The following is a 12,331-nucleotide window of genomic DNA, read 5'->3' as shown; positions in this document are numbered from 1 at the left end:
CTAAGAAAAATTTGAGGTATGCTACGGAGATACTAAGTTTAGAGTTGCTTTCAATATGTAAAATACTCCTTCGAATTTGACATTAATAGTAATAAGTAACACTTATTACTAAGTAACTAAGTAATAAGTAACACTTTTCTTCTGTCCATAGCTCCCTTATATTCCTGGGCCTTTGATGATGATGATGATGATGATGATGATAAAAGAATATACATCAAAGCTATTATTTTTGAGGAACCTACTATATTCCTGACAGTTTTAAGCTCTGAAACTCTAAATTCCTATGAACAAGTTATAAGACAGATATCATTATATTTTTAGACACAAACATACTAACAAATAGCAGTACAGTTAGTGTGCAAAAGGCCTATTCTGACTCTCAAGACTTTTTTTTTTAGAGACAGAGAGGGTATGGGGAGAGGGAGAGGGAGAGAATCTCAGGCAGGCTCCACACCCGTGCAGAGCCTGATGTGGGACTCAATCTCATGACCCTAAGGTCATGACCTGAGCTGAAATCAAGAGTTGAACAGTTAACTGAGTCATCCAGGCATCCCAAAACAAGACTTTTTCTTTTGTAGCATGATTTGCATGCTGTGCTGTCTGTCTGGAATGCTCTTTCCTTTCTATGTCTGGCCCAGTTCAAGTATGTGTCACCCTTTCTATAAAAAGTACCATTATTCTCACACCCAGATTAGATTTTCCTCCTCTAAATTAAATGGTTAAAACAAATCATTCCCACATCTTTTTTCAGCACCTAATATTTCTTTTTCTATTATTTATAATAATGACGATGATAGTTTATATTTGTTGAATGCTTACTATGAGCTGTTCACATTTATATTATTTATCTTAATACTTCTGACAGTTTTTTGAGGGATTCTGTTATCAAACTCTTTTTAGAAATGATAAAACTGAGGCTTGGCAAGATGAAGTAGTTTGCCCAAGGTCAAAAGCAAAGAAAGAGGTAGGATCCAGATAAACCTGTGTGGTCTATCTCCAAAGTCCGTTATCTCCCACATTACTCCTCATGCTAATTCACCATTCTTCATATAAGATTCCTTTTCCTGTTTATTTTTTCATTTATGTCCCATTTTTTCCTATTGAATCTTGTAAAGTTCTGATACAGATTTGTCGTAGATAATTTATTCATGAAGACCTGACCTTCCCTAAAACCAGAAACTAATCCAATTCAGAGAAATAAATACAGGAGGGCCTCAAGTGGAAGAAATAGGTATTGCGAGGAAAAAAAACCCCCAAATTTAATATTTCTTTACATTCATTTCTTAATTAGCCCTTAATGGAATTATTTTGTCAAGCATGCTTGATATCCTAAAGCGTTTAAGCGCTAAACATTTAGGAGAAAAGAAAATTTAAATTAAACATAGAAAAACACCCCACCCTCTAATTTGTTCTAAATGTAAAAAATAACAAAGATGTATAAATGTCTACTTTCAAGATGCAAACAAACACTAAAATGTAAAAAAGCCTGGCCATATAAACTGATGCAAATATTGAAGACACAGAATTAAAATAACCAAAAAAGAGGAGCCTGGGTGGCTTAGTTGATTAAGTGCCTGCCTTCAGCTCCAGTCATGATCCCAGAGTCCTGGGATCAAGCCCCATATTAGGCCCCTGTTTGGGGATGTCTGCTTCTCTCTCTCCCTCTTCCCCTGGTTATGTTCTTTCTCTCTCAAATAAATAAATAAATAAATAAATAAATAAATAAATAAATAAATAAATAAATAAAATCTTTAAAAATAAAATAACAAAAAAGGCATACCAAAGTATAAAAATACTTAATAAGAGTCTGAAAAGTGGCCAAAAAATAGAGGACTTTCAAAAACTTTTTATTTGGATTTTTTTTTTAAAAGATTTTATTTATTTATTCATGAGAGACACAGAGAAAGGCAGAGACACAGGCAGAGGAGAAACAGGCACCTGCATGGTATGCAGGGAGCCTGACGTGGGACTTGATCCCAGATCTCCAGGATCAGGCCCTGGGCTGAAGGTGGCACTAAACCGCTGAGTCACCTGGGCTTCAAAATTATTTGAAATAATTTCAAATGTACCCAAGGGTTGCAAGGATTAGGTATAATATGAAGAACATTCTCATACTCTTCAGATATACCTAATTCATCAGATTCATCCTTTTGCTAGCATGTTCATGAGTGAGAAATAAAGTAATCTTGTAAGCTGCTGATATTTCAAGGTTGCTGTTGCTGAGATTCTGAATATTCTCAATTTCTTTCATATATAAGTACACACATATATACATGCACACACATGAATACAGATGTATATACACAAAATACATATATATATATACACACACACACACACACACACGATTTTTTTTCTTAGCCTTTTTTGAGGGTTACACATATCATGGCTCTTCACCCTTAAAAACTTCAGTATTTCTTAAGTATATTCTCACATAATCACAGTATAGTTGTCAAATTTAGGAAATTTAATACTGATTCAATACTTTTACTCAATCTACCATCTGTATTCCAATTTCGTCAATTGACTCAATAATATCCTTTAGAACATTTTTTCCCATTTCAGTGCAGGATCCAATCTACTATGGCCAGGTCTTATATTTCCCTATATTTAACTTTTTTTTTTTAAGACTTTATTTATTTATTCAGGGGACAGACACACACACACACACACAGAGGGCGGGGGTGGGGGGGCAGAGACACAGGCAGAGGGAGAAGCAGGCTCCATGCAGGGAGCCTGATGTGGGACTCCATCCCTGATCTCTGGGATCACGCCCTGGGCCGAAGGTGGTGCTAAACTGCTGGACCACCCGGGCTGCACTGCTTAGACTCTTTTCATCTGGGGCTTTTTATTGCCTTTCTTTCTTCTTTTTTTAATGACACTGATATTTTTTTAATACAACCCTTTTGCCTTTCTCTTGTGCTCCTTTTCCCTGTCTCTCTGTCTCTCTCTCTCTCAAACACACTCCTTTAAAAAAAAATAAAACTATCTCTGATCTTGGGTTTGTCTAATGCTTCTTCATGGCTAGATTCAGGTTACACATTCTCAGCCAGAATACTACATAGGTGATGTGTCCTTTTCAAGGTTTCACATTTGGAGTCACATTCTCCATCTGTTCTTCATTGGTGTTATCAATTTTTAGCACCAGTCAAGGTGTTGTTTTATTTCACTACTCTATAATTATTATTTTCCCCTAGCAATTAATAAGCAGTTTATAGAGAGCTACTTTAAAATCATGTAAATATGTAAATACTCTGCTCTTCATCAAAATTCCCCCCTAGATTTAGCATCTGATGACTCCAGCCTGATTCAGTCTATACTAACACAGATGCAAAATGCTGATTTCCCAGATCTGGCGGCCTCTCTGTAGTTACATCAGCATTCAACAGTAGTCTATAATGAACAAGAGCTCTCCTTTCTTCCCATTAATTAACTAATTAATCTATTCACTAATGGTATGGACTTAGGAATTACTACGAGTTTTTCAATGGTCTGCAATTCATACTGTATTTAAATATTTTGGTAATCAAGTTCTTCCAGATTTGGCCAGCGGGAGCCCTTTTCAAGCTTGTTCCTTGCGACATGACCCTATCATTTTGAGCACTTCCTTATTTTCTGGCTAGATGAAATATTCCAAGTTCATCTTGTACTTACCCTCCCCTAATACTTAAATTAGTCATTTCTTCAAGGAAACTGGGTTCCTTTAGTAGTGAATGATATCTGGGCACTTAGATATGCTTTGTGCTCATTGCTATTAGGGTGTCTGCTCCTTGGCTCTTATAGCTGACAGAGCCAGGGAATGAATATATATAGATTACTCATTCATATATATGCAGATATACAATTTGTATATGCATACATACACATACATATAGATACACCACATATATAGTCATATGCACATACACATATATATTTTAGCGTGAAATGACACGCTTACAATATCTCCAAATTGGAATCCGAACCACAGGATTGTTTTTTGACTTCCTTCCTTCTGTTTTATATGGCTATACTTTTTCATTGAGATTCTGGCTCTCAATGACAACACATTTGCTAAAACCTATATGCCACATGTAAAATGGTCTCAGAATTGCTTTGCCTGTACCAATAAAACAACAAAATACTAAAAAAAAGTTCAGGATTTGTTTGCAATTCTCTTCCAATTCAACCCCAACCTGTCAAAGTCTGAACACAAATACTGTGTTCATAAGTTACTTGAATTGGTTTTCTTTTGTTTTCCTTTAGTATGCATATGGTATTCATTTGAAATACGAATGGATTCATTTGTTTGCAGCTTTAAGTTCATTTTCTCTTATTTTTATTGCTTGTTTTATTTTTGAATGTATATAATATTAACATGCACCCCTAAGTAAAAATTGTATAAAGTTATTCTCAGATAGGTGTTAGTCCCTCCTATATCTTATCCACTGTGTGTCCACCAACATCATAGATAACCAGTTTCATCACTGTGTAGTTTATTCTTCCTTTGCTGTCTTTTGTAAAAGATAAATAGATATATAACTGCTCTTGTTTATTAAATACTGCATACTATATACACTCTTTTGAATTTTGTTTTTTTTACTTGGTAGTATTTTCTGGAAATCACATTACTCGAGAGAGATTAAGGCAGTTTCCAATATTTTCTAATTACAAATAATATTGCAATACTGTGTGCATATATTTTAATTCTATTAAAGGTGTATCGTCAGGGCAACTTCCTATACATGAGATTGTCAGGTAAAAGGGCAAGTGATATGTAGATTTGTTAGAACTACCAGTTCTTCACAGGAGTACCATTTTGCATTCCCAATGAAAATGCCTGTTTTGAAACACCCTCACCAACAGAGTTCTGTCAAGTTTTTTTTTTTTTTTTTTTTAACATTTTATTTATTTATTTATAGAGACACAGAGAGAGAGACACAGGCAGAGGGAGAAGCAGGCTCCATGCAGGGAGCCTGATGTGGGACTTGATCCCGGGTCTCCAGGATCACGCCCTGGGCTGGAGGCGGCGCTAAACCCGCTGAGCCACCAGGGCTGCCCTCTGTCAAGTTTTGATTTTTTGCTAATGTGATGGGTGAGAAATGGTATTGGTATGGTTTTTCTTAAAAAGACCAAAAGGAAAAACAAAAACAAAAACAACAACAACAACAACAAAAAACCAAAAACCAAAAAACACCAAACAGACAAACCTTTGTTGAGGCAGAATTTATCTATAGTAAATTTCAATATAGCAAAATTTACTGATTTTAGGTTACAGTTTAATAACATTACTTAACTCAGGATCACGAAAGTTTTTTTCTAGAATTTAATTATTTTAATGTTTTTATGTTTAGATCTCTAATCCATTCACAGTTTTTGAGTATGACATGAGGTAGGGGCTGAGATTCATTTCTTTTTCTCAAATATTCCCTTATTCTACTCTCATGTATTATAACGAGCATCTTTTCCCCAGTGAATGATCTGTGAACCTTTTGGAATATCAAATGACTCTAAGTGTAGGTCTATTTCCAACAGTGTCAGATTATGTTAGCTCCAGGCTTAAAGCCAGGTAGAGCAGTTTGTCTGATTATATTCACTCTCTAATTTCTTTGGTAATTGCCTATTGTATAACATCCAGGTTTTAAAGTTGTTTTCTGTTGGAAGATGTCTTCCTCCAGTGTTTCCCCTATGATTACTAAAAAATGGAAGTCATGTCTTAGTATAGATTTAATTGGTATTTCTCTTATTATGAGAAAAATTATATTTTCATATAATTAAGGGGCATTTTAATAACATTTTTGGGGTGTCCATGTCTTTTGCCAATTTTTCTACATCATTTTTGGCTTCTCAACTGTTAAAACTTCTAACTGGTTATTATTTGTGTCTATGGATGAAATTGGGTTTTGCATATTTATATCTTGCTAGCTTGTGAATTTTTCATTGAGTTAGTTTTATCATTGACTGTCTACAGTTTTCTGGATTACTATTATGTCATCTGCAAGCAGATGGCTTTTTTTTTTTTTTCCTAATTCATATGCCCCTAGTTGTTATTCTAGTCTAATTGCATTTTCTTTTTTTGTGTTTTTATCAGGTTTAGGCATCAATGTTACACTAGCTTCAAAAAAAGAATTTGGAAATTTTCTTTCAATTTTTTATTCTTTAGGACACTTATGTAGTTTTGGGATTGCCAAAGGTTTGTTTAAATTTCTCTGTGAAACATCTGGCCTGGTCCTTTTCTAGATATCTTATCTAGTTTCTTGATAACTTTATTTTTTAATGGAAATTGGTCTGTTAAGCTTTCTATCTCTATTGAGGTCAGTTTTGGTAAACTATATTTTTCTAGGACAAGTTTTTAATAGATGAGTTAATCCCATTGATGTTAATTGAAGTAACTATTATGTTTGGTCTCAATTTCATCATATTTTGTTGAAATTATCATATACATATATGTGTTTATTTTGTGTGTTCCTTTTGCTTTTTTTTTTCCTTTTTGTATTTAGGAGGATTTGTATTTTCATTCTATAGGTTACCTTTGTATTATTATTTTTTATAGTGCCTAAAATCTCCTCTATTTTAACCCAATCTTTTTTTTTATTTTAACTCAATCTTTTACTATTTGACATCAGTTTTAAATGATACCTTTACTTAAACAATGAAGCTGTTATATTCTATTTTCCTCTTTTTTCCCCCTCCTTTATCCTTTCATTTTTTTTAAAGGTTTTTATTTATTCATAGAGACACAGAGAGAGAGGCGCAGACACACACAGGCAGAGGGAGAAGCAAGCTCCATGCAGAGAGCCCAATGTGGGACTCGATCCTGAGTCTCCAGGATCACGCCCTGGGCTGCAGGCGGCGCTAAACCGCTGCGCCACTGGGGCTGCCCTATCCTCTCATTTTTTAAAAAGAAATTGCATCTTTTAATTTTTTTTTTTTTGTCAGACGTACTGTTAACGTGTTGTTCTTTTACCTGCAAACTCATTCTCATTTTAGTCTCAACTATAAAATAACATCTGTGAAATGCTCACTCTCTGGGAAACTCTGGGCAGTTATTCCAGTAATTATTTTGGCTAGGTGAAACTCAACCTTTCCTAGATTCCTCAGGAATACTACATGTGTGCAGTATTCCCTGAATATTGGCACATTCCAAATGGTTTTTCCAGGACCTTGATTATCTGAAAGTCAGCTTGGCTGTATACAATTTGGTTTATACTTTCTTTCCTTTAGTTTCTTGAAAATGTTACTCTACTATGGTCTTATTTTGTTGTTTTGAGAGGGCTGATGCTGGTCAAATTCTATTGCCTTTGTAAGTTGTCTGATCTTTTCCCTTGGAGGCACTGTGCATTTTCCTCTATATATCTCTAAAATCTAGTAAGTTTACTGGATATGTCCTAGAGTTGATCTTTCTATGGTCATATTTCTCTAGTATTCAATAATAGATTCAGGTCTTATTTCTGGAAAGTTTTTATAGATTATAGTTCTAAATATTAGTGTTATTCAATTGTTTTACTTTAAGAAATTCTTTTACTTATTTCATTATCATTTTCTTGGCTATGATTTTTTTCCCAAATGCCTTTTAGTTTTTCTGTATATTTTCTTGGATAACTTATAAACTTAGTTTTCATTTCTGTTATGCTTTTGTCTTTTTCTTCCATTTCTTTCCTAAGTTTTACCAACTCGCATTTTATTTCTTTTTGCTTTTTAAAAATACCATTTCTATTCTAAGTTTATAAAAATTTCTGATTTAAGGTGTTTTTTTCTTAGTGCAAAATGCTTTGGGGATATCTAATTGAATTTTGAGTGTTGTGTTAGTTTTCTTCAGCTTTGTGGTTGAATTGTTTTGGAGAGTTTTCATCAGAAGGAAAGCTTTAATTTATATTTTCTAATTTTTCACAGTTTTTTTCTAATAAAGGGGACAGTTTTATTTTTTTTCCTATTCCTTTTTTTCCCCCATAGAAAGCGTTCTTAGTTCAACAGCACCCTCTTCTGTGCAGTTTCTTTCTGGATCATGTTGGTGGTGGTCATGGTGGGGGTAGACGGCAAGGATGGGTATGTGTTGTTTCTCTTTCATTCCTGCAAGATCTTTAATTTTCCCCTCTTATTTCCTTATTGCCTCATCTCCAAGGGATACCACTCTGTTTCTGGTCATTTGGTTATTCTCCAGAAACAATAATTTTCCAAGGCTGCCACTTCTGGTTGCACACTTTCTCAAGTCCTGAGAACCACCCAATACTGATCTGTGTTTAGATTATGGCACTCACTGTTGGATTTTCTTTCTAGAGGGGATTGTGTTTGTACTTCATCTAATTGTTTTGTTTTTTCTTGTTCTTTTACAGAGTCATTGAAGGCTCTGTTCTTTGTATCCCAAAGTTTCAGTGGCAGGAAGGCTGCAGGACTTTGTTGGAAAATTTTTTACTCTATTTATATGTACTTTAAAGGATGTGGTATTTTATGTCACAGTCATATTGAAGGTATGAATCCTTTATGATTTTATTTGCTCTCTTTGTTGACTTTATGTTTTCTGTGGAGATAATGTTCAGGAAATTCAAAATCAGGTGATTACCACTGATCTCTCCCTATGTTCTTTAATCTTTCTATGCTTATCAATATTTTATTTGTATATCTATCTTATGATAGTACCATTGCATTTGTTTTGTTGCAAGCTACCTAAAATTCTGTAAAGAATGATGCAGAGTAAAAATAAATGTTTACTTTTTTAGTATTAAAAAATAAAAGTAAAAAATGCTTTGCCTTGGAGGGCTTCTCTTGCTTTGTATTTTAATAAAATGAGGTACGTGAAACAGAAGAAAAGAAAAAGGAAAAATAAAAGAAAAAATAGAAAAGCAATGCGACTGATTATTTACTTCAGATAACCATGGTTATCTGGTTTTGGAGGCAATTTCTTTGAGCAATAGTAGCAAGACTTCAGTGCAGATACAGCCTCTGAAAGTGCTTTTAAAACTTATGCTACTTTATACTATATTATTCACATCTGTAAGGTCCAGGATATTATACAACATCACTGCTGCATACCTCATATGTTTACCCACATTAACACAAAGCACATATATACAATACATGCACTTACTTGTTTCACATTCTGGAGTTCTTCTGTCAATTGTTTCTTTTGCCTTTCTGATTCAAATAACTTTTCCTGTATTTAAAAACCAAAGAGTTAAAAACAAGTTATGAAGTACCAATGAGTATCATTTTTAGGGCTTTATTTAAATATTTATAAATTCTCCAAACATCCAATTGCGACAATCTGAAAACGTAGCTCTCAGTCACTTTTCTGGCTTTACACATGCCATTTAAAAGTAATTAGTCATTTACAGCACAATTGTGATATAAATGCATTTTCTGTTAATTAGCCATTTTGTACAATCTCGAAATTTGAGCTCCAAAATAATTTAATCAGGATGAAAATGTGTAAATAATACATTTTGGGCAATAGCAATTATTACCAAAAAGCTTTCAAATTGAAGAGCATTTTTATTACAGTTTAGAAGTAAAGGTCTATTGCTACACTAAAAAGGACATATGAAACTAGATAGACTATTGTTTTTCTAATTTACTTTGTGCTTGGAAGATTATCCATACAAATGAAGATAGGACTAGTGTAACCAAAATGTAAAATAATAGTTACAAAGATAGAATAAATGGCAATATGCATGCAAATTAAATATTACCTTCAAACTTAAAATTAACTTAAGCACATACCCTAAAACATTCAACTTTTTGAAAACATAACATAAATAAATCCCTATTTTATTGATCAAATCAGAAATACTAAAAGAAATTTAAGGACCATTTTACTATCAACTTGAACAGAGGAACTGCTTGAAGATTAAACTAAGTGGTAAATATTCATGGCAATACCACAATGTTTATAAGAAGCATTCTGTTTCCTGGTATATTTCAGCTCATTCTTATCTAAGATATGAAATGAAGGTATATGAAGACGAATATAATACAGCAATCTAATGAATCTGCCACAGACTAGGAGCCAAGAAACTGCTGGGTCTCATGCTTTTATGCTCTATAGCAAGTCACCTTCACTCTGTGTCCTAGTTTTTTGCATCTGTAAATGGAAAATACATCTATTTTCATTCAGCTTTGCAAAGCAGTAGCAATCTGAACTTTGCAGAAAGGCTTTAAGTTAAATAAAGCCCACAGTACTTTTAAAAAATCACTCTTGTCAAATAAAAATTAGCCACTGGCATCATGATCTTGGTTTCATTTTTATTTGTGCCTCAAATTATACATGAAGAATAGAGTTGTCGCAAGTGATGAGAGAACACCTACACACTCTATGAACTTCATTTAACAACCTCTATTATCTGTGTGTGTACAAGGCAGGTAGAAAAACTGAAGGTACACATGTTACCTTGAAGAAGTATTTATAGCTGTATATACTCTTTTACATGGCAAAGCAAGTGGTTCTCAGTCAACAGATAGTTTTTGGGTAAAGGAAATTATAAAATACAGAATATGCTATATCTGGGATTTCAGGTGCTGTCAGATTAGGATATGTTTAGTTACAGGTCATAGACTTTAAATGTGAACCCCGATTTTTTGAAGAGCTCCTACGGGAAGTCCTGTTTAAATGTTACATAAATGCAATTTTAAGTTAAAATTCTAATAATTCATACTGGCATTTAAATAAAAACTGAAATATATCAGTAAATTTAACAATGATAAACATTAAGGAAATGAAAAGATCTGAGAGCCTCTGAAAGGTTTTTTGTTTTGAAAGAGAGAGGGAATCTTAAGCAGGCTTTACACCTAGCACATACTCCAACACAGATTTAATATTACAACCCTGAGATCACGACCTGAGCCAAAATCAAGAGTCCAATGTTTAACTGACTGAGCCACCCAGGCACCTTTGAAAGTTCTGATGAACCATAAAATTTAATGGCTTATGCAGAGATGAATTATACATAATGCCATCTTATTAAGACAGCCATCATTGGAGATGTTTTCAAAGAGAATATGAGGAAATTACTGTCAATTTATTCTTAAAACTAAATTTATATTTTTCCATCTTTACTCTTAACTGTTATACCAAAAAATATAGAAGTGGTTTCAAGTTGTAAAAAAGTCTGTAAAATATTCCTTTAATAATGGAATGCTTGTACATACTTGGAAGGACCATAAATTGGTAAAGTCTTTTTCATAATATATAAAATTTAATATCTCCATATCCTTCCATAAAACAATTCCACTTTCAGAAATGTATTCAGTTTGTATTTTTCCAATTGTAGAAATTGCCCAAGACACATCTACAAAGCTATTTATGATGGACTTATTTTTAGTAGTGGAAAACTGGAAGTAGCCTAAATATTCATCAGTAAGGAACAGGCTAGGGGTGCCTGAGTGGCTCAATCAGTTAAGTGTTTGCCTTTGGATCAGGTCATAATCCCAGTGTCCTGGGATTGAGCTCTACTTCTGGCTTCCTGCTCAGCGAGGAGTCTGCTTGTCCCTCTCTTTCTGCCTCTCCCCACTGCTTGTGTGCTCTCTCTCTCTCTCTCAAATAAATAAATAAAATCTTATAAAAAAGAAAAAACAAGGAGCTGTCTAAATAACCTAGGACAGAACCACTGGATGATAGGAGAACCATTAAGAAGAATTTGGCAACTGTGGAAGGAGCCTCGGTGTCCATCGAAAGATGAATGGATAAAGAAGATGTGGTTTATGTATACAATGGAATATTCCTCAGCCATTAGAAACGACAAATACCCACCATTTGCTTCAACGTGGATGGAACTGGAGGGTATTATGCTGAGTGAAGTAAGTCAATCGGAGAAGGAAAACAGTGTATGTTCTCATTCATTTGGGGAATATAAATAATAGTGAAAGGGAATATAAGGGAAGGGAGAAGAAATGTGTGGGAAATATCAGAAAGGGAGACAGAACATAAAGATTCCTAACTCTGGGAAACGAACTAGGGGTGGTGGAAGGGGAGGAGGGCGGGGGGGTGGAGGTGAGTGGGTGACGGGCACTGAGGGGGACACTTGACGGGATGAGCACTGGGTGTTATTATGTATGTTGGTAAATTGAACACCAATAAAAATTATTTTATTAAAAAAAAAAGAATTTGGCAGATCTGTACATATTAACTTGAAAAGCAGCCCAAGATATAAAGCTAGCAAAGAGAAAAAAGAAAAAGAAGTTGTAAAAAAGTGTGCAGTATGAAGAGATTTACATAAAAGTTAAAATAAACACATATATTTATTTTTAGAAATTTAATTGAGAAAAATAATAGAGAACAAGTGTCTCAAAGGATAAAGTGTGTTTAACAATGGCTTCCTCTTGAAGTTGGAATTTAAAAAGGCAGAAAGGAAATTTCTTC

General features: G+C 33.9%; 1 protein-coding gene across 28 annotated transcripts in view; it reads right to left on the bottom strand.

The window, feature by feature from the left end:
- The window catches only part of STXBP4 (syntaxin binding protein 4), a 212,716-nt gene that overhangs the window by 142,275 nt on the left and 58,110 nt on the right, over positions 1-12,331 (bottom strand). For all 28 annotated transcript variants that reach the window (XR_007412939.1, XM_049114100.1, XM_025439995.3 and 25 more), the window contains one exon: positions 9,065-9,130. Coding sequence is in view for 27 of the 28 variants with exons in the window: in XM_049114100.1 (XP_048970057.1) it covers positions 9,065-9,130 (66 nt within the window). In the remaining variant the exon portion in view is untranslated. The remainder of the gene's footprint in view (positions 1-9,064; positions 9,131-12,331) is intronic.

Source organism: Canis lupus, chromosome 9 (genome assembly GCF_003254725.2).
Source record: "Canis lupus dingo isolate Sandy chromosome 9, ASM325472v2, whole genome shotgun sequence".
NCBI classification, from domain to species: domain Eukaryota; kingdom Metazoa; phylum Chordata; class Mammalia; order Carnivora; family Canidae; genus Canis; species Canis lupus.
Note: the sequence above shows the minus strand (reverse complement) of the source record. Positions and strands in the feature narration are given on the sequence as shown.